A 27,714-nucleotide genomic window follows, 5' to 3' on the forward strand; every position below is an offset into this window, starting at 1 on the left:
TTGACATATTTGGGACATTGTCTGTTGAGAGTTGCAATTAGAACATCTTATGGTTTCAAAGGGGCTTTTGAAAATAGCTGCGAACTTGTCAAAAAGAAACGTTCTAGGAATGTCCAATGGTGGAATAGGGAACTGGACATTTTGCGCAAAAAAGCCCGCCCAGCGGGAACTGGGCATTTACCTTAACGGTTTACAATAAGGAATTGAGGAAATTAAAGAGGGAATCATGGAGGAGGCACTGCGAGGAGATTGAATCTTCTCTCGGCTGCGAGACTCCAGAAATCTCTAAACAAAGATCATCAAAACCTCTCTATACTAAAGAAGGCTGACGGAAGACACTCATTTTCCAGGCTGTGTCATGTAAATTGAGACTACGGGAACCATCGACGATACTCGTTTCTTGTTGGTCACGTTGGATAGTGTTTTAAGCTTGATGAACGATTCAGCAGTTTTGGTCTTAGTTAATATTAGTAGATTTCCATCTGTTGTAAATTTAGTAAATTGTCTATTTGATTTACCTATTACTCTAAGGTTTTTGATAAAAGAAAAATGTTATTGTGCTTAGAGCATGGTTTGCCTTCACACTTTTTATCAAAATAAATTGCGGATTTTCGTTATTTCTTTTGCTTGCTCAGGACAGTGACGAAAATTTGTTATTTTCGGTTAATGCTCATGGTATCATGTATTTTTTTTTTACAAATAATGACAGGTGTGGAGTTAAAAATAGTATATAACCATACTCGAATTTGGAACCACAAAAAAATATCATTATTGAAATGAAACCCGTGATGGAATTCACGACACTAGACGTGAACACAGATTCGGTGAATATGGAATCTGAAGATGAAACTTTACGAGAATATTGTGGCATCTCGGATTTACGATAAAATTAAGAAATTTAGTCTTAACATTTACAACAATAAACGAAAGGCTTGCTAAAATCCATATTAAATTTTTTCACATCACCCTAATTTGTGCACATGTCCAGATGGAAGATAGAGATGGCATCAAGGAAACTTTCTATGAACAGCTTGGACAAATATATGAACGCTGACCAAATCATGACATAATCGCTGTAGCAGACTTCAACGAAAAGGTGATTAAAGAAGGTATCTTTGGTGCTACTGTCAGAAAGTTCAGTCTTCACACAAAAACTTCTGATAATAGAAGGCTGATTGATTTCGCCGCGGCTAGAGACATTGTGGTTAGTAGTACCAGATTCCAGCATCTCAACATACATAAGGCAACATGGCTGTTACCTGATCAAAACACAAGATCTCAAGTTGATCACGTTGTGATAGACGAAAGGCATGCTTCCAGTGTGTTGGATGTACGTACTATCCGAGGAGCCAACATCGACTCGGATCATTATCTTATTTCAGCCAAGATTCACACACGTGCAATGAAAAAGGTACGTGAACAAGCATAGCGAAAACTAGAAGTCAAAAAGCTACAGTAACAACAAACAGCTAATGACTTCGCTACTCGACTCTCCCAATATCTAGAAAATGAATTTGAAGAAACCATCTGCTACCGCTGCAGAAGAGGTGATTGGCTACCACCGTAGACAAAGAAACAGCTGATACGACCAAGAGTGTCGCACACTATCGCAGTGAAAGATGCAGCATATCAAGTCACCCTGCGGTCGGTAGGGACACGCGCCGATAAAGAACGATATCGGCAAAAGAGAAGGGAAGAGAAACGTCATTTCAGGCAGAAAAAGAAAGAAGCAGGACGGAAGTACAAGAGATTGAGAAACTGGACGACAGGAATATGATTCGAAAATATAAACCAAAAAATCAAATGGTTATAAACCCGAAGTTAATTCCTTCAAAGATCAAAATAGTAATCGGGTGATAGATATCCACAGCATGGTTAACATTTGGAGGGATCACTTCTCGAACCTACTAAATGGTGATTGTAGAGATGTGACTTAAAGTGATGATCTCGATTTCACAATCGTTGACGATGAAGTAATCGTCCCGCCTATCCATAATAATAAAGTTAAAACGGTTAAAACGCTGGTGGTGAAGAGCTATTAAAATGCATACTACAGCTTATTCGCAACATATCGTCGGATGAATGCATGCCCAATAATTGGAATTTAAGTGTGCTTTGCCCTATCCACAAAAAAGGTGATCATGCAAACTGCGCCAACTATTGCGGGTTCAGTCTTTTAAATATTGTATATAAGATTCTGCCAAACGTCAACCAACTGATTGAACCTTATCATTGTGGCTTACCACCAGCTCCGTTAGAATCAGGAAGTGTGGTTTGATACCAAACGAGATTTGATACCAAAGCTGTTTTTTAGACCGTTTTTCAACTGTGAGATGTCTATTAATGTATACATTAGTGCCTCTTAATTTCGTTACAGAGGATAAGATCAATCTAGACTGCGATTCCGATCGAAGTGTTGCTATGAAAACTCCTTTACCAGGCAGTTTCTTTACAGTGCACACAGATACATTTGCTTTCAGGATATTGTTGTTTGTGGAGTTTCTCTTTAGCAGACATAACTATATTACACGATGTTTTTAACACTAATATTAACGTAATCTGCGTATTTCTTCTTTGAGCGAAGTATTTTCTTACTTTAATGAGTTGATTTCTTCTTTCAATAGTTCCAGAACGTCTTTCTGAGCAAGGTTCTGGAGTTTGTTGTCCAGAATACTTGCTAAACGCTCGTCAAAAACGGCACAAGAAAAACTGATGGTGAATTATTGCTTGTATTCGACAAAGCTTTTTTTTTGACGAAGTTTATAGAAGTGCAACACAAAAACATCCACACAGCAGTTAAGCAATTATTAAGCAATAATTAAATTTAAATTTTACAAAAATTAAATAAAATAAGTACAGTGTACTTTTGAGCGTTTCTGTTTGTTCTTGTAGTCGTAGCACTAACTAACTATTTTAAATACAATTTAACACTGCTGTTATAGTTTCTATAATTAAGTTTATATATTACCTTTTAATGTTTATTTATTATGTAAATATTTTAGCGCCTTTGCACTTTTTGGTGCTTCAGTGACCGCAATTTATAAATCAAAGTAATGAAATGTTTTTTTCAGGCTAATTGGTCAAATCAATTTTTTTTGTTTTTGTATTATAAACATTTGTATTATATAAAAAACATTGCATTTTTCTTTACATACATTTACATATATATAAATATATATACATACATTTATGCTCTACTTAACCACTATTTATTAATAAGTTGATTAGTATTTAAATATAATGTTTATGTTATGATGATGACTTTAGACTAAAGTCGAAATATCGAAAAATAAAAATTATTTCAAAATTAAATAGTAATTTCTTTTTTTTTTTAATTTTTTTTATTTATATTTTTAACAATATAAAAAAAAAGATTTGACCAATTAGCCTGAAAAAACACTTCATTAAAATTGTTTGGTCACACACACACAAATAATTAATATTTAAATCAAAGTAATATAAATTTATACACAAATGTTAAATTAAATTTCACTTTCTTTAACTCGCAATAGTTAAATATCAACTGACCGATTTATATAAAATACTATCTGTATTTCAATCAATGTTACTTATAATCAATGTTACTTATATCTTACAATATATTTTTTAAAATTTTAGTTGATTCAACTTACATTTACAGGTTGAATGAGTGCTGAATTGCTCAAGTGTGATGGAAGAGTTAATGATTTCCGTGCTGGTGAGTTACTTGTGATATCAATGTTATTTTTCGACGGTGCTGATTGTTTTGTTGGGTTTTGGTATTGCATTTTATGAGTTTGTTGTTGAGGATTGACTAGAACGTCGCGAGGAGTGGAATTAACGGTTATCGTCTTTGTTACACCACTTGGATGTGCAGTCACATGTTGCAAAATTGCATTTGATCCAGTTACCAGTTGTTGTTCAGATATAGCAGTGACATGACCAACACCCAAACCCAATACATTATTAGAATTGTTTTGATTAGATAAATTTTGGTTAGGATACAAGTCTATTTGGAGAGCAGTATCATTGCAATTTTTATCGACCTACATACATAATAAGTGTTAAATTTATATTTGTAGAAAATTTTTACATAAATTACTTTATCTTTTGTATTAACTGGTTCTGTTGAAATTTGTGGTGTCTCAAATTCATTTCTCCTTCGTGCCTGCAAATATATTCAAAAGAAACAATGTATTCTCATTTTTATGCATTAATAAACATACATAATCTCCTCCACTTGCATTTGAAGCTGCTACTGTCATTTGTGTAATATTCTGTTGAATGTATTCATTTTTTAATTGAGTTGGCTGATTAACTTGATTAGTATTAGCGCCACTTGTATCAATTTTTTCCCAATCATATGGATCAGACTCCTTCACACCACGTCTTTTCATACATCTTTCGAACAATCCAATTAACATCTTTAAACGATAAACAAGAACACAAATTTAAAATTCAAATAAATATAATTTATTTTGACAAATTATAAAAATACATACAGCGTAATCTGGTTTATCAGCATACGTTAATGATTGAATATGCTCAAGAAACTGTTTCAAATCCGACGGCAAGTGTTTTAGTAATATTCTATGATCGTATTTTTCTTTAGTTAAGCCAACTTGTTCTTTATCTTTAATTTTTCGCCAAGGTAATTGCCCATTCACAAATTCAACTAACATGTAGAAGAGCGACCATAAATCATCGTGCCTTCCCATTTCACGGTTACGATGGGCATTAATTGATGCATATCGTACAGTACCACGAAAACCTGCAGCAGCACGCGGACAGCGTACTTCGCCCGTTCCAGTGGTATACTGACGGGCTAATCCGAAATCCAACATATATACACGACGACAGTTATAAGGTAGCCGGCCAATAGAAAAATTACTCTAAATAAAAGTATATTAAATACATATTTTATAAACACTTATGTTAAACTTACTGGTTTTATATCACGATGTAAAAAACCGACTGAATGTATTGATTCAATTGCTTTCAGTATCTGTAAACCAAGCCTTAACGTTGTGCTTAATGAAAAAGCACCTCGAGGCTGTGCTCTACGTAATTCTGCTAAATTTTTACCTTGCAATTGCATAACAACATAATTAAACCGGTCATTTCTACCACAACCTATAAATCGACAAACATGCTCCTTTCCTTGCAATTTTTTTAATACCGCTACTTCCATTTTAAGTACTTGTTTTGGCTGTCGGGCTGATTCTACTTTAAGGGCCACTTGTTCTCGAGTTATTAGATCTTGCCCTTCATATATTTCACCAAATCCCCCACCGCCAATTTTTCGTATCACCTGTATGATATAAAAAAATGCTTTAAAAAAAACATAAATATTTTTTATAAAAACAACTTTCCTTCCAACGCTCCTTAACAACATGACCCGGTTGTAACAAGTCCTCCGAAGTCATTTTAAGATTTATACTCAGTTTATCTGGGTTACAATTGTTAATGTCTACGTTAGTGCTTTTTTCCGATAGTGGTTGCGCTGCTAGAATCGGAATTTTAAAAGTGACACGATTTCTAATACCTAAACGATTATTTTTAGCCGGTAATGTAGCTGACCGTTGCAGTGCATGAGGGTATCGTTTCTTTTCTGATATGTCACAATTGACTGGTATTAAATTTGCTATTTGTTGTTTGGTTTCACAACATATTTTTATTGATGGTGGCGGCTTTGACGGAGGGTGCAATCGTAAGAACGGCTTTTGATGTAATCCATAAGCTTCTCGCTTATTATTCTCATTTGAGCATTGCTTTGACGAAAATTGGTTCGATGCTGAACATAATGCATTTTCATCATTTCTAAAAAACCATAAGCATATAAAACATCACTATTACTCTACAATCTTTTGAATATAAAGCTAATATTTATCTACTCGAACACAAAATTACTTTTAATTGCTAATGGGGAAAACAATTAACACATATTTCCTCAAGGCTTAACTAATAAAATAGAAATTCGTTAACTATGTAAAAACTCTTGTTCGAATTCATTGCGAATCCCATAACTTCAATACACAAAACCCCACAAAGTATTCATAGTTAATTCGCTCAAAAGAAAATATTAGTTCAAAAATTAGTAATACGTGCACACTTAACAGCAAGATGATGTTAAGTCCTTAGACTTTCAATCTCTTAATCAATCACTCAAGAAAATTTTCCTAAAATTATTTTGTAAAATTAAAAATATTTTTCGAAATTGTATATAAATAGAATAACCTCCTTGCTTGAGAATACTCAAAACTTTAAACTCATTCTTTTCGAAAACATTTTATTCGATTTAGTAAACATTATTGCACTAATCTAAAAATTTTTCACAAATTGTCCAAACTGTCAATCGCCAAATTATCACGTATTGTATTAATATTCAACTAGAAGGTGTATGCGTTAAAGAACAGCAATCTTGTCGTTTTATTTGGAATTTTAACATACGTATGTGAGATGACAGCAAAGGCTGGTAAGATTACTAACCACCATTTTTATTGGGTCTTTGTCTTCCCGAGTAAAAATACAACGCTGCCAAATTCCAATTAATGACGATCATTGAAAATCGAATAATAATAAATGCCACCTAATTGTTAATAAAAACATGTTATATAACTAGATTTATCACTTTCAAAACATGCGATTTTATTTAAATTTCATCAAAATGAAACACTGAACATACTCAACAAAAATATAAAATTGATCTCAACGGTATCAAAAGCTGTTTTCGATATTTGACATATTTGCATATATATTACATAGATTTGAATGGATATAATTTGCCTGGTTCAATTTATATAATTGATTACAATTATAAATTTAAATTTTAAAAATATGTAATTGTTGACTTTTATTTTATATGGTATATTGCGTCTACTTTTTCTAAAAATAATAATATATGAAGTAAGCTAAGTTTAAGAAAAATAAGTAAAAGACGCGATCTTAATATCATTATCATTCTAATGGCGTTTTGCTTCCCTAGTTCTGGTGTCGTGTCTGGAATGAATTTAACTATGAATTCCAATAATGAATTCCAATTATCATCTATTTAACTTTCACTGATGCGTTTTGAAATGCTTACTTGACGCTTTCTTATTCCACCTCATTGTAACAGTGCATTAACTACTATTACAATTGCATCAGAAGTTGAAGTTATCTGGAAGTTGAAAACTTCAGCGAAGCGTAAAATGCTGTTTAGTTTAGATCCTCTATAGTTTTTGTAGTAGTTCATTTATCACTACGTTCCAGAGGAGAGGAGATAGTACACCCTCTTGTTGAGTACCTCTATTTACCCGTATGTGTGCTGTTGATGGACGTATATTTGCCTCAATAATATTGGTAGTAGTGTCAGTTGCTGAGCAACAGGAAGTGCTGAAACCATAGATTTTCCCTTAGTGTAGGCGTGTTGCGTTGGAGACCAAATATTGAGATTAATATCGCGGTTTATTTCAATATTAATTACTCTTTCAAGAGTTTTCAATATAAAAGATGAGAAGCTAGTTGGGAGGAGTTTATTGTGGCTATTATGTAAGTTTTTATCTGTCTTAGGAATAAAAACAAGTCTAACCTCCACCCATTAGATTGGAACATGATTAAAAGACAATGTCCAAAAATAGCCAAGAGGTAGTCATATATTTTCTCCCAGGAGTTTTAGAGCTCAATTGAATGTATGTTACCCGGTTCTGGCGATTTGTGGGGCTTGATACTGAAAATAGCCCATTTGAATGTGTGTAAGTTTAATTTCCTGAAGTGAGCCGGTGCGAAACTTAAGTGCTCAAAGGATGCAGCTGCCGAAGCAGAGGATCCCAGAAAGAGAGTATCTAGTAGTAATTCTAGCGATTCACTACTATTAATAAACAAAATCGGAACTAATTTTTTAAGTAACTCAGGTACATATGAGTTCTTAGATAGGATTTTGTGCAGTCTGGAGATTTTTCAAAAAATTCTCCCATTAAAATATTATTATAGACCTGCTTGATATTCATCTTTGCTGCTATATATAAATAATTGAATAGCGGTCGAACTTGGTGCTAACACTTAAACAATGTACGTATATATAATTATATTCATATTTGTTTAAATTCTTTTAGGGTTTTTTTTGTTTTGTTTTGTTTTGAAATATGAAATGAAAATAATTTTTGACAATAAAAAGAAAACATTTTTTAGTAATTTTTTAATTCATTTTTATATTACAATCATTGAAAATTAAGGGACATAATATTTATTTATCTTTAATTTGTCGCGACTAAACAATTTACACTAATATCTTCTGTGCTTTTTTATGTTAATTTTTCGGTTAATTTTCGTCAAAATAAATAAGTTTTTCATAGTAAAACGCTTAGCCCATGATTTCTCTTTGTCAAGTATTATTATATTCTCAAAATCTGGATTATAGTATTTATCCGTACAATGCTAAGACAGAGCTGTAGTTTGTTTTTATTTTGTTGACGTCCGAAATGTGCTCAGCTACTCTCTAACTCTCTAATTCTTTTTGTAGTACCATATATGTAGTATATCTCTACATTATTCTGGTGCATCTTAGACAGCAATCAAGCCGTCTTAATATTTGAAAAAATTTTATTTTATACTGTCTTCTATATGCTGTCTTCTTTAAGTGTGTAGTTAGATTTTTTTCGTTTTATAATCTAAATATGTAGGATACCTAACATTTTTTTTTAGCGATATGATTGTTGTTTTCATATATTTATTTGTTTCTGTTGTCTTATTAAGTTATGTTATTATGTTTTTTATTAAACTTCTTTGGGAAATTTTTCTTTTTGAGAATATTAAATTTTTTATTACCATTTTTCATTACCATTCGATGTATATACATATGTCTTATATATGTTGATAATGAGCTGCTATACTTCAAGCAGTATTCCCATAGAGCTGGCGTTAAGTTGATATTTTTTCGGCTGCATCACTAGCCGAATTTTTTGTGAAAAGTGTAAGGCAGATAAAATAAAACCATACGAAGTAAAGGTAGTTATTTAGTATGTAGTTATTTTTTTAAAATATTACCCAATTCTATCTCACTAAAAAGGTTCAGCAGAGCAATGAACTTATGTCCTTAGAGAACGTCTAACATTGTGATACAAAGCAATAGGCAAATATAAAACTGTATATGTTATAAAGAAACCTAATAATTCACGTTACTTTAAAAATTAAATCCTACCTGCAAAGTATTTTTCAAAACCAATAGCTTTGATGGCAAAAGAAATTAGGATTATAACTTTATTTATTCAATGAAGAAATGACTCAACAAATTCTGTTTGATTTGAACGGAACCCCATAAGAATGTCAATCGAACATAATATCTGTTTGTAAATACGGGATGAATTACTTAGCCTCTCTACCTAGGAATTCTCAGAATATTTAAAGCATATTATCTGTAAAATATAATTCACAAACAATTATCAGCAGTCGAAAGAGTAAAACCGTTTAAGAATTAAAAAAATCTACTATTTTTCTGACAGTTCATTATAAAAAAACGGGCAAACCAATTTGTATATGAAAGTTCACTTTTTATACATTTCTAATTCTTTTTTATAATCAAAAAGCTATTTTTTAATGCAAATTTGATAAGAAATCCGAGAGTATAAAGGATACCAAGAGGAGGTTATCAAATTCATACATGAATTGGAGGATTTTAAATCTTCACATCAATATAAAAATTTCCTGACTTTCGATAAAAATATATCCTGTTTTGGTTTACTAACCCATTAGGAAAGAAGAGCAATTTAGATTAAAAATAATTCGTTTAGTGAAGGAGAAGAACATGATGCAACCAAGGAAACCGTTTATACAATGGATATTTTGAACACGATGAATAATTTTATATATAGTTTGACTCAAAGTATTCATAAATTATAAATATTCATTGCTTATATTTTATTAATTTATACATTGTAAGTTCACAACAATATATGGATGTGCATATAATCGTAATTGTACATTTTTAAGTAGTTTAAATAGTTGTCTAAATGTGCTGTTAACGTAATAGTCCCAGATCTATGAATAATCCGTCAGATTGTACAGACGTACAATCAAAAAAAGTTTCATGAACGCATTTATCTGTGAAAGGCTGTAGTAGACATTTGTGTATAAGGATATTCATGAGCACTCCACAAGGAAATCAACTATCCCTCCTTGAGGACTAATCACAATTATGCACAATTTTACGAATTGATCAGATAAAAGCAAGAGTTGTATTGTGAAGGGATGGCGTAATATGTATAGTAATAGCTAGGAAGTACAGTACAATGTAATTCCAGTGCACAGCTATATTTCGAACAATATGAATCTGTTATTTTATAATAATATAAGTTCCATTGTAATAACTGAATTCCAATCATATACATCATTCCATATTTGATAAAAATTCGATACATGTTTAACATCTTTTTATTAAACTTCATTTGTTAATTCTTATATCTAACTTCTATCTGTATAGTGTTGGAATTATTAATGCTATAATAGGATTATAGTATGATAATTTAATTAGTTCAAGCGAATAAGGCTGCATATATTAGCATACACTGGAGCTATAGGTATATAAAATCAGGTCTTATTAGTGCACTTAAAATAATGTTTCAATTATTGTCCCCCGACTTACTTAATAAGCAAATTTTGCTATTCACACTCTCACAGTACGATATTAATAAGCAGGCAAAATTCATAGCAGCTAGAACCTATAGCAAAGAAGATATTCTCTGACCTATAGTATCATAAATTATACCATCAATACACTTAGCTAGCACATAGCACACTTTCTCAGCGACATGATAATCTGAAGAGCAAAAATTAATATAATAGAACCCAATATAGAACAATATGCGAAAAACAACTAGAGCAAGAAGTCAAACACATATGTAAACACAATAAAGGCATAATAATTTCAACAAACATACATATGTATATATGTTAAAAAAAGGTGCGATTTATGAAATCCTCACAAAATATTTTTTAGTTTTCTGAGTAACATTTTATTTTCTTGGAGTAAAAATCAAATATTAATTTATGCAAAAGTTACAATTCACCCTGTTAAAAACAAATTTTTAAACTAATAACATTAAAAAATAGTAATTAAACTAACATGGAGTATTTAATCAATACAGGGTCAATGCAAAAAATATAGTTACTGAGTTTAATCTTAACTCACTAAGTGAAGAACTAAGTAAGAAGATCTAAGTTCTCTCATAACTTTAATAATTTGTAGAGACAAAAATCATTTCTTTAAACAATATATGAAGAGCCAGTAATAAAGTATGTTTACACTGAATCTTAACAGATCTAGTGCCATAACAACAAACAATACACATAGGTATATGCAAAAGTTATATAAAACTATAATATGGTTCCATTATAACAACAAAACAAAAGAGTAAGCAGATGCCTTTGCTTAGTTATTATTAATGAAAAGAACAACAATAAAAATCATTCCTTAAAATCATTTATATATGCAGTACAATCGCAATAATTTGATGATGTCATTACTTAAGAAACTAAATCTTTGGTAATCAAGACAATATTGTGTTGAAATACATTATTGAAATATTTATTCATGAATATTTTCAGTAATAAAAATCCTTCCACAATACATGTTAGTATCAAGCACTTACATTTTACATACTTTTAGCAATAACCCATTTCTTTAGAGCGATTATAATAGTTTATAAAATTCATTACAATAAAACACTATAAGAATAGTCCAGTTGCAATACTTAAGCACTTACAGGACCTTTATTTTACTACACTTATCTTTATGTACATAATAACGTTTCAATTTTTATAACATAAGAAATTCAAAAAATTTTAACAAGAAATAAATTTTACTTTTCTGCTACTCTTCACTATCGATTAATGGATTATACGCACACACTTTGCTAAGAATGTAAGAAAGTAGGATAGAAGCATGCGCGCTAGCACTTGTCAATAAAATGTCAAATGATATTCCTTTTGTTGTTCCCTTTATTGAACTACCCAAAATATTTACATGAAATTGGTGACTGTTTCAGCTGTTCCTAAGCTTCCTTATTGCCATAATATTAAATGTATGGTATAACGTACAATAGGCTTCAAAACTCTAGAATTCTTATCACATCCACTCCCATTAATTATACCAGTCATATTACTTTCAGATATTTTAAATAGTTGTAAATAAACCATTACCATGGTTCAAAATTAACAACTGTTGTATAACACATTTTAGAGTTAGGCTTACTACGATCTTATGTGCTAAACAATATGGAACGCTCTTTCAAACTTTCATCTATACGGGATCTTTATACAATATTATTAATTCATCTCTTTAGATTCTCCAATTAAAAATTTACGACTTTTTTGCATTTGTTCAATAACGTCTTTATCTGAACATCATTCCAAAATCCTGCAAAGCTACAATAGATTTTAATTAATTTCAGTAATATTTCTTGATAATTCAACAGTCAATAGATAATAAAATGTATTCGGCTTACTGAATTGGGAAAAATTGTGGAAAATATACATTAAATATGGAAAGGGATTTTGGATATATGGGATTGCTATTATTACATATTATATACATAATAATATATAATTATTATATATAATATATATTATTATGTATAATATATATTATTATGTATAATATATAATAATGCTTAAAATTTGCAGAAATTTTATGTATGAAATATTAAAATATTACGTTTTTCATTAAAGTCTAATATCGAAAATGGAATACCTAGGTGCTAATTGTAACATGTGATTTAGAGTTTACTAAATTGCTAATTTGATATATAATGCTAATTTGACAGCTGTTCTCTGATATTATAACGAACTTTGAGATATACTGCACTCAAATGTTAAACAAGGATTTCATGTGTAAAAATAATTAGTTTCATTTTTTTATTGTCTACTATATATGGTATAATCAAAAAAGATTTCAAAATCATAATTAATAGCGTATGAGTAACATACATGAACTTTTTTGGATTTGCTATAGTTAATCAAGATAAATTGTCGACACCTGACGCAGTAAAAAAAAACAATACGTGAAATAGGCTAATATCTGAGCTAGATCAACTCTGGACGTCGTGGGCATCAAAATTACGAGACCTATTTCCTTAACAAGTTATGAAAGTAAATAATTTACATTCATTAATACAACGAAGCATATATTAAGGTTTTATTGCTAATCAAATTAAAATAAATACAAATTAAAATGAATGAATTTGTCTACTTTAAGTAAGCTTCACTGAATTTTTTTAAAATTATATTATAATTTGCACCAGCTACTATTTTCGCTTAATTAATTGATCATTTGCCAATGCAGATAGTCTCTCTCTTACTTTATCGTACTTTTTAAGTTGGTCTGAATAAATTTCAAATATGAAAAGCTTCTTTCAGCAGAAGCTGTACCGACTGGAACTATGAGCATGATTCTGGAACAGCAGTTCCCCATTTAGTTCAAAAAGCTTAATGTCGCTGTTTTCACCTTACCGAAAATTTATACCTAAAACATTACAATGCTTGACAAGGTCTTCGTTTGGTATAGTTTTCATATGATTAATGCCAAATATCAAATTGTTCAAAATATCCATTAAGTGTGTTGAATAGATAGTCGATATCAATTATAATTTCAACGGATTGTATGGGGTCACCAATGTATTCATAACTAAACAATCGTTTCTTTTTTGCTATTATTTTTTCTTTGAATTTAGGTGTAATTTCGTAACTACTTTTTTCTATAAATAATAAGGATTGTTCCACGGTTTTTTAAATGCAGTATTACGATAGTATTTTACCAATATCAATAGCAAACTTCAAGTTTACTTCAGTCGGTTGCCATAGTTTATTCATATTGTTAACTCGTAGTAAACGTTCGTACCACAGGTGCATTGCAACAATAAACTCGCAAGTTAGCATTTCATTCAGGACTGCTTCCCAATCGTTTAGAGGTTCCGATTCGTCAGTCTTATTTCTCGGGATATTCACGCATTCAATAACATCATCAAATTGCAAAAATATTACTTTTATTGCTTTGATTTCACTCTCCCATCTTGTAACAGATAGAGATTTTAATTTAGTTTTTGAAAGTTTCCCACAATTGCTTGACTTTGGAAAAAGTAAATAGATTTCATTGTTAAACCCGGAAAACGTTTTCGCTGTTGTAGAAAAACTAGCTGCGTCAATCAAAAGCAAATTCCAACTGTCCAACTGTCGGATTCACAAGGTGTGAAAAATGCTCTTGAATTAATATTCAGGATTATTGTTTTAACGCCTTTATTAAAGCCGATCATATTGGCACAATTATCATAAACCTGTCCTCAGAAATTTTGGATATATAAATCGTATTTGTTCAATTCTTGTAGTATTGAATGTAATAAACACTCTCCTGTCATTTTAGCGACAGCAATAAACTCAACAGAGGAATTGCAAAATCTTATTAATGACAACTCAGTCAATAATGACAACAACTTAAATAGATGTATGAAATTAACCACTATTTAGACTATCGTCCTAGCTGAGGGATTTTCGATAAACTCTAAAAGTCAGAGCCAAGAAGAGGAGCCAAGAATTTTATTAAGTCGATCAATCTTTCAAACAAGTTATACCAATACTTTTGCGATTCTCTAATTAATTTCTCGTTTTCCTTATCTCCAGTTTTTTATGTGTGATTTATTTAAAAAATTTTGTGCAATCACTCATGCACTGTTTTCGCCCTTGATTTTGTTCATATCTTAGCAATATACGACCCAGTCACAGCATCCGTCTGTGTTTGCATGTTCAAAAAAAGTCTACATGGAAAGCAATAGACTTTATTTTGATATTTAAAGCCAACTAACTGTGTGTAACGTTGCGTTTCGTCGTCGTTCCATTTTAGAGTAAAATAAAAATTAAAAAATGTCTTTTATTAAAATTAGGATAATTTTCATCAGATTTTTTTATATTTTGCTGGTGGCCATTATAAATTAAATCATGATGATACGGAGCTATTACTGGAAATGCCCACCTCCCCGAATTTAAGTTAACAAATAGCTCTCTTAATTGAACTGCTTGCTCTTCATTTCTTGAATCACTAATATTCTCAATTTTGAATTCTTTTAGTTCAGTAAGTTGGTAAACAGAAAATTTACCCACATGGAAAGCTAGTAAAGAAATTTGAATATCAAATTCTTTCGACTCTGAAAGTAGTCGTGTTTCAGAACATTGTATAAGAAATTCATTAGATTGTGAGGTAGAAATTCCTAATGACGTCTTAAGAAATTTTTCCATACTACCTTTGTTGGATATAATCAATTCAACATTTCTTTTTTATTTGGAAGCGCCGGATTCCCATTTTCTTCCTATATCTCTTTCTTTAGAGCCTCCTTCAATTATGAAACTATAATAGCTGTACAGTTGGCATGCAATAATAAAGTGACGCTGTGCTGGGTGCCTGGTCACACAGGAATCAATGGTAATGAATCTGCCGACAGTCTTGCACGGGCAGGATCTGCCACTCAAATCTGTGGACCAGAACCTTATTGTGGATTAAGTTGGTCTACAACTGGGTTCCTAATCAATAATTGGATTTCAACCGAGAGAAGTCGCTACTGGCGCGACAGCCAAAGTAACCGTCATGCTAAAGAGCTGGTTTACCCCTATAGTTATAATAAGATATCCTTCTTCAGCAGAACAGAGTTGAGATTGCTGGTGTGATATCTAACGGGTCACCACAGACTACGTTACCACCTCAACAAAATGGGTCTGTCCGAAGAGATAGATTGTAGACTCTGCTTAAAAGCAGAGGAGACATCCAGCCACATTCTATGTGACTGCCCAGCCTCGATCTGGGTCAGGAGGAGGTCACTGGGTCGGGAACTACTCTCACCTTCCGACATAAGGAGGTCCTCAACGGCCGACATTTTGGCTTTCATTCGAAGAGTGGAATGTCTTCTGTTCGGTTAGGGTCTGTTGTAGCACAAAAGATCAATCATAGGCGCAGTGCTTTACTTAAGTGAGAGCTAGTACCCCGTTCATTCTTATAATATAATATAATAGCTGTAACTTTTTTTCCAGAGTATCAAAAAAATATTAGCAACTTATAAAAGAAAACATGTGAATCAAAAACAATGATCTCAAAATCTTTAGACTTAGGCTTTACACGTAAAAAATTTTGCGTCTTAAGCTTCAGTGCACCCAAATTAAAAAATCAGGCCATTCAATCAGTCTATGTTGCAAAATTCCAGTCATACGTTAAAATTATTTGTGCATTTCATTTAATAATAAATTGAAATACATAAATAGGTTAATTAGTTTATATACCATATATAAGATTAAAATGGTTAACACTGCCATTCTTATATTCATATATTGTTTTCTTTATTTAAATTAATTAATTTTTAATGTTATCAACTTTTGTATTTCTTATTGTACGCAACATAACCAGTAATCAGTCAATAAAAAGCATTTAACATATTTTAAAAGTGATTTCAATTTTTTCAATCAAACTTAATTTTCTTTTTTACAACTCTGAAAGAAAAAATTAAGGCTAGTATTAGCGGTTTTTGGTGACTCGCAACTGCGGCAAAAAACACATGCTGGTCTTTATTCGCTAAGCGAGATATTGACATCACTTTTGCAAACTGTCAAGTGTTATGTTTTGGCAAATAGCAAAAATTAAATTAAAATGCAGAATTAAAAGGAATAGTAAAAATTATAGAAATTTCAAAAAAAACACTGAAATTATTTTTAATTTACGATTGCAATATTCATTGGAATTTTCAATAAAGGTTCACAATAATTCGTTTATTGCGTTGGCAACACTTTTTTCTTTTCTGGCCAAACACTTTGGCCTATATATAATAGACAAAATAGTGTTGTTATTTTGCATATATTTCAGTCAGTATAGGCCAGCAACCATGGATAAGCATGTAGTGGTTTTCTTTGCTCACCTTACTCAATATGTTTTTCGAGCTGTTTGAAAATCACAAACATAAACAAACCACCAACATTAACAAAAAACCAAAAACCGCTAATCGTGGTGCATAATAAAAAAAAATTACAAAAACAACAACTTAAAGCTAAGTTCCATAAACAAATCCAGGAGCAATCCAGGAGTTGAAAATGAAAATATGATTTTGTTGTTGATGTTGTTGTGTTGCTCACCTGCTAATTTTTCGTTCCCATCATTGGTAAATATGTTACTTACATAAACGACGTTTTTTTTTGTGGCGTGGAAATAAATTATATTTGTTTACAAAATTTAGTTTTAATATTTTTAAATATAACAAATTAACTACATTTTTGTATATTATTATTAATGTATTATTAATGTATTAATGTAATGTAATGTATTAATGTAATGTACTACAAAATAAATAAAAATTAATTACTATTGGGTTGTCAACTAGGTTTAGAGTCAGTTTTCAGTCAGATTACAAATCATTGCGAAATTAATTGCCAGCTTACTGGTATAAAGGAAATGATAAAAAGAAAATAGAAAAAGAAGTCATTAAAATCACCATAGAATAACTAACAAACAGAATTATAGTATACAGAACAACAGAATATGGATGTGCAAGATATTAAAAACTTAAATGTTGAACAATTGAAAATAAAATTATCCGAGTTGGAATTATCAAGTTTAGAAAAGAAATTTGTGTTACAAAGCTGGTTGATAGAACATTATGAATTAGATGTGAGGAATGACGACGTGTCTGACGATGACGAAGTAGAAAACGTGTAAACCGTATCGCAGCGTACATCTGCGGCAGAGCAAACCGCATTCACGTTGGGCGAAATTGGAGATTCCTTAACTACATTATCGGGATCAGATCAACCTTCGTTTGAGCAATGGCTGGAAGACTTTGAAGACAACGCTACAGCAGTACAATGGAACGAAATGCAGAAATTCATTCACGCAAAGCAGCTATTGAAAGGTAATTCAAAATTATTTATCCGTTGTTGGCAATTCGAACACGCTGAATCAAACGTTAAGGAACGATTTTACAGTGCGTATGTCATCAACTGATGTTTATCGTAAGGCAACGAATTTAGGTGAATCCAGCTTAATCGAATACTGCATAGAAGGGATAACTGGTTCAAAAATAAATAATATGGTGCCATACCACGCTAAAGGCTCCAAAGAACTGACGAGAAAATTAAAGCGTTAATTACAAAGTATCTGTATACGAACAGGAATAAAACCGAGTTCGTGCCATCAAGCAAGGAAAGGCAGATTTTAATCAATATAAAAAAATGCTATTCATGGGTTAGGCTTTACATTACGCAAAAAAACTGTCAGAATAGATTTATTAAATGTTTTAAATATAACCAAATGGGCTATCGATCATTTGATTGCAGAATGGAAGTGAAAGCTGAAAAGAATGGCACCAGAAACGAAACAAACTACTTTGGGTCCATCCGGTAGTCGCCTTTTCAAAAATCCACAGATAGATGATTTTCTAATGTCACGGAATAACGAGAAATTTCAGCATTATCTGACGTCATATTTCACACGATTTGTTCCGCAGTATGCCTTAATTACGAAGTCAATGATGGGCATTAGAGCAATTTATAACGGCATTAACTAGCCCATGCTTTGACCCGAAAGCATACACCGAGATTCATGCTGATGCAAGTAAGTATCGTATTACTGCAAAACGATGTTCATGATGCGCAATTACATCCAGTCCACTCCATGAGTAAAAAAAAACACCCTACAAAATAAAATGATCACTCGCATGAATTAGAAGTTCTAGCGATGATAGGCATTAAAAAAATGGAGCGTGTTTGTTTGGGTACGAAGTTAAAAACATTGACCGACTGCAATTTTTTTGTGATGACTATGAACAAAGATGATCTTCCACAACGAGTAGCGAGATCGTCCATCTATATACAACAATTCGATTGTGTGATTGAGCACCACACAGGTCTTAAAATGAGGCACGTTGCTTTGTGCTTTGTAACATAGAGTTAAAGAGGTGCAATTGCTAGACGAATGCATTTGAACAGATAGAAGAATTTTAGAGAAAAGCAATTACGATAACTATTATATCAAATGTGACATATAGTACAAAGATCCAAACAAGAAATAATAAAAATCTTGCATTTTTAGGCACATTTTGCTGCGAAACAAACTCAAAACATTATTAAAAAGAATTTTTATATTAAAAACCTAAGTGCAAGAGACACGTTGTGGCTACTAGGCGTACTCAGTTTGAAGCCCAAATTTCTCGGGCTGTACAAAGTTGTCGAAAAGCTCAAACACGGACGATATTCAGGGGAAAGAATCGGTGATACTGATAGACCACGAAAAACTTATGAAGTGACCGCAGATATAAAAAATGGCATATCGCATTTGGGAGGAATGCTTTATCATGTGTGAGTTGAGAGCAACGAGTAGAAAGAACAGAAAAAGAATATAATATAAGAAATATATACATATAAGATATTAACGATATATTATTAGGTGCATTCGGCAGCACCGAAATAGGGCAATAAACTACAAGTCGCTGACAAATTTTCTCATTACAAAGAGGATATCTTACATATGTGCCCATAATTCAAGCAAATCACATTTTGTATATAAATAAATAATTAATATAAAATTGAAAATTAAAATGAATAATTATATAAAAGCAATAATAAGAATGCAGGAAATTTTTATAATTTCTTCTACAACAAAATTAATAACAGTTTATAATATTTTATCTAACTCTTATACAATGCTTTGAAATTATATTTTCGTCATTTATTCTTTGATTATTTTTGAACTATTTTAAAATATATATTTTTTACAATTTTGAATGTTCTTAAAATATTTCTTTTTTATAATTTTGAAATTTGAGCAACTTTTGAATTTTTGACATATGACTGGAATATTCGTTAAAACTTCCAACATTTTTTTATACAATCTCTGAGGTATTTAGACACTCCATAATTAGTATATTTGGTGGAGAGGGTAGTGTTGCTGTTTTGTAAATAAATGCGAGATTTTAGTAAGCGACTTGTTGTTTTTTCTCGTAATTCAGAGCGGCCGAACATACATAAAATCTCTTCCTTTCAAGGGCGTTACGTCATGTTTACCTACCATTCTTGGTAACACTCATTTCAACTAAATGCAACTTAAGGCTTATTATTTTGTAAGCATATCGCAAAAAAATAACCGCTTATTTTAAAAATAATATGAAACAACAACACTACTGGCTTATTTAACACACCTTCATTAAAACTGATTAGCACACATTACAATTTATTTATTTGACAAAAGAACAACTGCTTAGTTTAAAAATAACATATGAAACAACAACACCGCTGGTTTATTTAGTCCAACCTTTTTGAAATCGCTTAACTAATAAGCAGCTCAAATGTCATGGTTGTCAAGGCTTAAAATATGTCTATTGTGAACGATTTTTGGAAGTACATACTAATTTTCCAGTTAACTGTCAACGAATTGTTTCGTTAATTCTTCGTATTTCGTGGCGTAACAAATAAGTTTTTTTTTTATTTAATATTTTACTCTTAAAACGCATGAAAATTCACATTTTATTCACAATCATGTAAAAAATTTCCAATAATTGCAAAGAATTATTATTCATTATAGAAATTTTAACTTTAAACTTTATTACGTGTTTTGCATATAACATATAAGCCTAACAAAATCTCTATTTTGTCCAGAGTTGACATGCAAGTAGTGCTTATTTTATTTGTTCTTTTGTGAAATGCTTACAAAAGAAAATGCCTATTATTGGAAAAACTGTAATATAATGAAGGCTGTAGAAATGTGCATAAATAATGATATGTGAAACACTTAATAACCTAACATCCTATGCGTGTATGACACAAATACTGTGGTAATTTACATATATTAAATAATTTATATTAAAATTTCTGTACCTGTATTTCTGTATGACGCAGATATTATAACAATACATCTATTTTTCAAGAAACTTTTTTAAAATTTTCATTGTTTCCTTGTATCTGCGTTACCTATTTCCTCTATTTATTCCTGCAAATCAAAAAACTTATCAAAATACTTATGTTGCTCTGTTGATGGAGCGGTACATGAAGTTGAAGGAATGGAGGACAATGATGAGGAGCTTATACTGGGCATTTCTATGGTGTGTTCTACAATGGTAGGTTTTCGAAAATCTCTACAAATCGCATTTCGTCATTATACGACGTTTCTATAAATGCAGCTTTGCTTGTAAAACTGTTTTCTATCGCTGTTTTTGTTCTACTAGCCATAAACTTGTAACGACTTTTCACCTAAGTACCAGTATAAAAACCTGCGAATTGCTTCTATAGTTCATAACTCATAGTTTCCCACAGTGAACCAATTTGTAGCTGGTAGAGCACATATTGCATATCTTCTTATATCCATTTACAAGACAACTGAACTTGACTGAAGATATTATTATCATTATCTAAAATTTATATTAAATTTGTATGATGATATCAATTACATATTAATTCATTCACCAAAAATATGAAGAAGGTAATCAATTTCGTCATCTATTTCAAACGAGGAAAGCTTCCATTCCAGTTTTTGAAAACGTAATAACACAATTGCAATAATTTTGGATTACTTTAAAAATTTTTGAGTAAGCAATTTGATAGATCTAGAGTAAATCTAGATTGAATCCAGATTACCTTTTGAAAAATGTCATAAGTGTCATCCGAGAGTTTTATTACCCAACAAGACACAAACTTATGAGAATGTTCTTTTTTGCGATACAATTCCTCTTTTGAAACAAATTACAAAAGTGTTAATTTTTTCAAAGTTTTTGCAATTGTGTCAAAAAGAGTTTACTTCCAATGATTTATATGAGAAAGCATCTATTGAAGTGACATAGAAGTGATTGAATATAAGCCAATTTATCTTATTAATAAGTATCATAACCTATAAGCTAAGAAAGTCGTATAATCGTTATAATGACAAATAGGTTTTAAACGGCTTACAAGATTTTAGAAATTACTGCTTGTAACTTTTTAATTGCTATTAACCTGTGTCTGTAGGAAAAGTTAATATTTTTGTTAAGTGCAGTATCAATTGATTGCATATATGAAAAATTCAAAGATGTAGCTATCTTAAAACAGAGTTTTTTGTTCCGTAAGAGATAATACGGCATTGGATTACATCCCGGAATGGATGTCGATAAGAAAAGACACAGTAAATAAAAAACAATATTCTTTTATTGATTTCCGGTTATTGTAGGGAAACATGATGTTTTATTTTATTCGACTATGCTTTGATAAAGGAACAATCATTTATTAAAAACGAACAATCCACAGCGAATTTGAGGAAATAAATGGCGCGATTTGAGGAGATAAATGCAAAAAAGATGACATATGAAGTAGCAAAAAGTGATCTCGTAAGAAAACGTATAAAACACCATTCCAAAAGTAAATCAAAACAACGGTAATATCGCACGAATTGTACTTCGACGAAAATGTTTCTTCAATAAAAGAAGCGGTGAATGCGATGAATCACTCAAAGAAGCGTTTGTTAATATTGACATCTCTCAAAAAATTTATCGAGAAAAACTTCCATAAATTTGTTTTTGAATTTCCCGAAAGTTTTATAGAAAGTTATTTATTCGATAGTATCATTGAAATAAAAATAAACTGATTAATTTCCACATATCCTGTATGAATATAACAATCTCATTTGCCGCTGGAACTTATTGTAGCGCATATTCTTACTATACTATACATATATCAAAGCTCCAAATTTTGATAAAAACGGTATTGAGTACATTTAAAATTCGAATTCGAACTTTAAGAAAAGCTTATAACTTTGTAAAGACCCCAAATTCTGCATTCTTGATTTAGAAATAGCAATGTTAACATATTTACTTACTTTGGGTGCTTCTCTAGTAAATGCATTTTTTGTTTTTTTTGTATTTAATTTTTGTATTGTGGGAAGTTATTTAACCTTATGATTTATCAGTTTTTTAACATTGCTGCTTGCAGATATTAGATAACTGTACTAGAACTTCAGAACACTGGTATCGGAGCGATTTATCATTATATTAGCACAAGTAAATATTTTCTTGATACATGCCGAAGGAATGTGATTTTCGTTTCGTTCATACTTGCATATCAAAGCTATTTTCTTGCATTTATTCACAATTTATGTAGGTTAACACAAAATTTATTTTAAATTTCCGTATTCCACAATTTTTTTCACAAATTAATTTTTAGGTATGGAATTTATATACAAATGTAAAATATATAAATTACTTTTTTCTTCTTTTCCACTAATTAAATAATTTAATTGAACTATTTTTAATTTTAATAGATTTTATTAAAATAATTTATATAATTTCCTAAAATAATTTTTAAAAACAAACACAAACTGTTTAACTTTTTCTTAAAAATTCATCACTTTTAACAATATTTTTATAAATAAAAAATGAATCAAAGCAAATTTTGGAATTTTCGAACTTCAATTTCTTTTGTCAGTGTAAAATGCGCACCTCAAACAATTTCATAACAAACAAATTGTGTTATCAATTTTAATATTTCATTTTACATATAAAAGTATTTTCGAGTTTGGCAATTTTTTATTTCACACCTTTGTTATTCGATTTATTTAAGATAATACAAAATTAAATTTTACTTTTTATATACAGACAAATTTTAGCGAAATATATAATTAGATATTTTTACATTCTCTATGTATTGAATGAAGCTTAAGAGTTAAAAATAGTACACGTGATTAGTGATTAAAAAAGAACAAAATCCAAATCATTCAAACAATATATATTTTAATAAAATATGTGCAGGAATCATATTTTTCAAATTATTTGAATTTTTTTCTACGCTGTTTAAAATAAATAAGTCATTAATAAAAGGATTTGAAGTGAAATAAAAATATGTGATTGTGCACAAATTATATTACATTTCTACTATTTCATATTCAGTGCTAACATTTGGAAGTCTATAACTTTGGATTGAATTTTGACTAGATTTTAATTGAATCCAATTTTTATGTTACTATTTTCTTCAACGGACACCCACACTGCTATAACTGGCCGTCCCAGTTCCTTCTAACAATTGTCTCAATAGCTGAGGCTTAGGTTCCCTTCTTATCCATTACGGGCATTACAGTTATGCTATATCACTGCTTAGTATAACAACTTTTGACGGTTCAATATTTTTGTTTATTTAAGATTAGTCTTCAACTTACCGCTATTCTGATCACTCAGTTGTACTGCGGTTATCGACCGTATTAAACCAACGATAGTAAAGTTGAATTCCAAAATGAATGGTGACGACGCGGTTAATTGCCAACCCTGCGGAAACCGAAAGTGATACATTATTAAATCAATGAAAAGACTTCAGCGATATATTTTTGGTGTATCTTTACTACTATCATTATGGACATTAATAATCACATTATTGAATTAAAAAACTTTGCGAATTTTAAATAAATTATTACTGAATCATTTGACTTTATGTAACAAACTCATATTAAAAAGTTTTTACTCTATTTACACTGCATTTAGATAACAACGAAAATAACAACTTAACATACTAAAGTAAATACATATATAATCATTGAAAGTGCCCTATGTTTTCAGTGATGCAAACTTTAACTCTAGGAAAAAAAATTTGAAATACACCAAGTTTGTGTCAGTTTTGTGTTTTCTGGTTTTTTGGAAAACGGTTTCATTTTAGATGGAAAAACAGACTTCTTAGCATTAAAAATGAGGAATAAAAAAGTGAAGGTAGCGCCGAATAAACGCTGAAGTTTGCATCTGAAGACAGCTAGAAAGAAAATTTTTTGATGACCAATTTCGCAATGATAAAATACAGGAAGTTCCCATTATCGTCTAATGTAAGTGCAAATATTTGTGGTTGGCAGGTGCCAGCGTGACATGAATTAACAATGACAATACAAACTTGGTTAATATTGGGACAAATTTATTTGCGATGACTAGTGCATCAGAACTTATTTGACTTAATGGGAAGAGACTAGGGAATTATCAAAATTTAGTGTTATGAAAAGTTCCGACATCTAGAAAATATTAGCGAAAGCTTCTAAAAGGATTAAAAATAGACGGCAGATATATAGATCGGCTTGTACTGATGCTTTTTACTGAGTGAGTAGCAATTACGGACCCGATATGTGCTAGCCAAAACTAATCAGCAACATATTAACAAATTTTATGTGGTATCAACCTCCAGTTGGCAACCATTAACAATATTGGATAAGAATAGAGCGACGACCTGATGCTAAGATGGATGACAGATAAAAGAAACAAGTCGAAAAGTGGAGAGGCAATATAAATATGGAATATAAGTATACTAAATGAGTTTTAATTTGCAGTCAAATCTGCATTTTATGTACATTGTTCCATTTTTAAGTTGTTTTAAATTGGAATTCCACCATGGTATTTTGGCTTTAATAAATTATGGTTTTTTTAGCCAAATTGGCTGCTTCTTTATTATTTTCGTTTGCTATATTAAATTTGTTATTGTTTTGTTTACAAAGTTGTTGTAATTTGTCCCAATCCGCAAAATCGGTTTTGAACTTTAGTCTTGGGTTAAATTTATCATATTGGAGATTTGATAGTAAGCTAATTACAATAGGAAAATGATAACTGCCGTGCAGATTTTGAAGTATGTTCCAGGCACATATAGGTGTGAGGGCGTCTGAACAAATTGTAAGATCTATGTGAGAAAATGTGTTGCGAGTAGAAAAATGTGTGAAAAACCCATCATTTAAAATAAGGAGGTTTTCGCTTAAAATGACATCTTCAATAATTTTACCCCTGCTATTGCATACATTGAAGTGCCTGGAGTTCTCATAAAGGACTCCAGGCATTAAAATCTCCTGTAACAATAAAAAGAGTATTAATATTATTAAAAGAATTTCTAATATCAAGTGCCGAAATTAATTGTTGAGGCGGAATATATAAATTAATTATTTTACAAACAAAGCCTGCATTAATTGTAATGGCCATTGAACAAATGTTTGAGTTGTAGTATATATGTTTATGTGGAATATGCCTTGTTTGGCTGTAGTATTTATGGGAAGGTTGTGAAAATATCCCACATAATTTTTAGGTGTTATTATGTTGTTTCTATTGAAACCTAACATATGTATATGAGTTTCTTGCAGAGCAATAATATCTGGGTTTATATCTTTGATTAAAAGTTGTAGTTCAAAATAATTATTTATATAGCCTTTAATATTCCACTGAAGTATTTTTAACGACATAAAATAAAAAGAAAATAATAAAAAGAAAATAATCTATGTAAAAAAATAAAATAAAATTTGAATTTCAGTGGAAAGAGTATGATGTGTATTATTAAGAAATTAAATTAACTTTATGAAATTACTAAAAATAAGAGAGGGGTATTTATTTGAATCTATTGAATTTTAATTAATGACTGGACGGTCAGCTCTTTTTAGGCGGGATATACTGGTTTGAAATGCGAGTTTCCTCGCTAAGGGGTTAGCATATTCTGTTAACCTTTTATTGTATTTTTTTTCTTGTATTATCAAATTCACCTTTAACTATTGGAATTTGTAGATCTCGATGGGTACTTTCATTCCTAATATACCATGGGGCTCCAGTGATTGTTCTCAGTATTTTTGACTGAGCTCTTTGGATAATTTCAATATTTGAAGCACTAGCATTACCGAATAGCTGGATACCATAACTCCATATTGATTTCATGATGCTGTTATACAGGAGTACTTTATACTCTTGGCATAGGGAGGATCTGTTACTAATGAGCCAGTGCAGCTTATAAACAGTGCAGACAACCTTCACGAGGTTGTCTGCTTTGAACGGCTATCAAATACCAACTGAACGACGTAGCTTGGTTAAAAATTTTGCCCACTGTTAGATTACAGCTGACAACAGCACTGTTGCATTTGAAGCAACTGCGCGGGAAATTCAAAAAGTCACTGACTGAGATTTTTCTTCAGTAAAGGCGGCTGGACTCAGGTACTGAATTGTACTGTGAAATGTCCGGCAGTGTTGTTTTCCGTTTTATCCTCTCAAATTGTTGCAGCTGGTGTTTACAAAACTTCACGCTTTGGTTCATCCAGGTGTTCGAGCGACACGGAAGTTGGTGCAAGCTTGGATTGGTTTGGGTAGAGATGTGGCTGTGTTTGTACGTAGTTGCATCGCGTTTCAGAAGTCAAAGATCCAGTGACATACTAAAACACCGATTGGTTCTTTTGCTGATGCTGATAGTCGGTTTCAGCATATTGATGTTGATATTGTCGGCCCATTGCTTTTGTCTCAGAGGAACTGTTATTATTGATTATTGCATTAATCGTTTTTCTCGATGGCCAGTTGCGGTTCCTCTTTCGGCCATTCCTCTTCGGGCAGAGGAAGTTGCGGCAGCTTTCATCGTCGGTTGGGTGGGATGTTTTGGTTCCTCACAGGCCAGTGTCGGAAACTCATCAGCCCACAGTAGAGCCGGATGGTTATCAGTCAGTAGTTGCTTGTCGTCGTAATCTTAGATTTCTTTCGCTGATTCCGAAAGTGATGTGAAAACTGAATAAAATTTGTTTTCGATTATTAATGATTAATTTTCTCGTTTGTTAACATAGTGAATAAACGTCCTTTGTTAAAATATATATTTAATTTACAAACAATTTTAAACAAAAAAACGTTCAAATTTGCCTTAACAGTTTATTTCAGCAGAATGCATTACAGCAAATACAAAATTGTCTATGATCTGTATTGCAGTTTTCTATACGGTACAAATTTCTCACACCCTCAACGTAGAATAAAG

The 27,714-nt window shown here is 31.1% G+C and overlaps 1 protein-coding gene across 4 annotated transcripts in view; it reads right to left on the minus strand.

The window, feature by feature from the left end:
• LOC119679312 (tau-tubulin kinase homolog Asator) overlaps positions 1-23,119 on the minus strand; it is an 86,075-nt gene extending 62,956 nt beyond the window's left edge. For 2 of the 4 annotated variants that reach the window (XM_038091588.1, XM_038091587.1), the window contains exons 1-7: positions 22,811-23,119; positions 5,352-5,799; positions 4,925-5,290; positions 4,482-4,871; positions 4,206-4,403; positions 4,082-4,147; positions 3,633-4,025 (exon numbers count right to left, since the gene is read on the minus strand). In XM_038091588.1, coding sequence (XP_037947516.1) covers positions 3,633-4,025; positions 4,082-4,147; positions 4,206-4,403; positions 4,482-4,871; positions 4,925-5,290; positions 5,352-5,799; positions 22,811-22,836 — 1,887 coding nt within the window. In that variant the 5' untranslated portion in view covers positions 22,837-23,119. Of the gene's footprint in view, positions 1-3,632; positions 4,026-4,081; positions 4,148-4,205; positions 4,404-4,481; positions 4,872-4,924; positions 5,291-5,351; positions 5,800-11,603; positions 11,831-22,810 lie in introns of those variants that run through there. The other 2 variants (XM_038091589.1, XM_038091590.1) reach the window with 2 other exon arrangements.
• Positions 23,120-27,714: the final 4,595 nt, after the last annotated feature.

Source organism: Teleopsis dalmanni, chromosome 2 (genome assembly GCF_002237135.1).
Source record: "Teleopsis dalmanni isolate 2A chromosome 2, ASM223713v2, whole genome shotgun sequence".
NCBI lineage: Eukaryota > Metazoa > Arthropoda > Insecta > Diptera > Diopsidae > Teleopsis > Teleopsis dalmanni.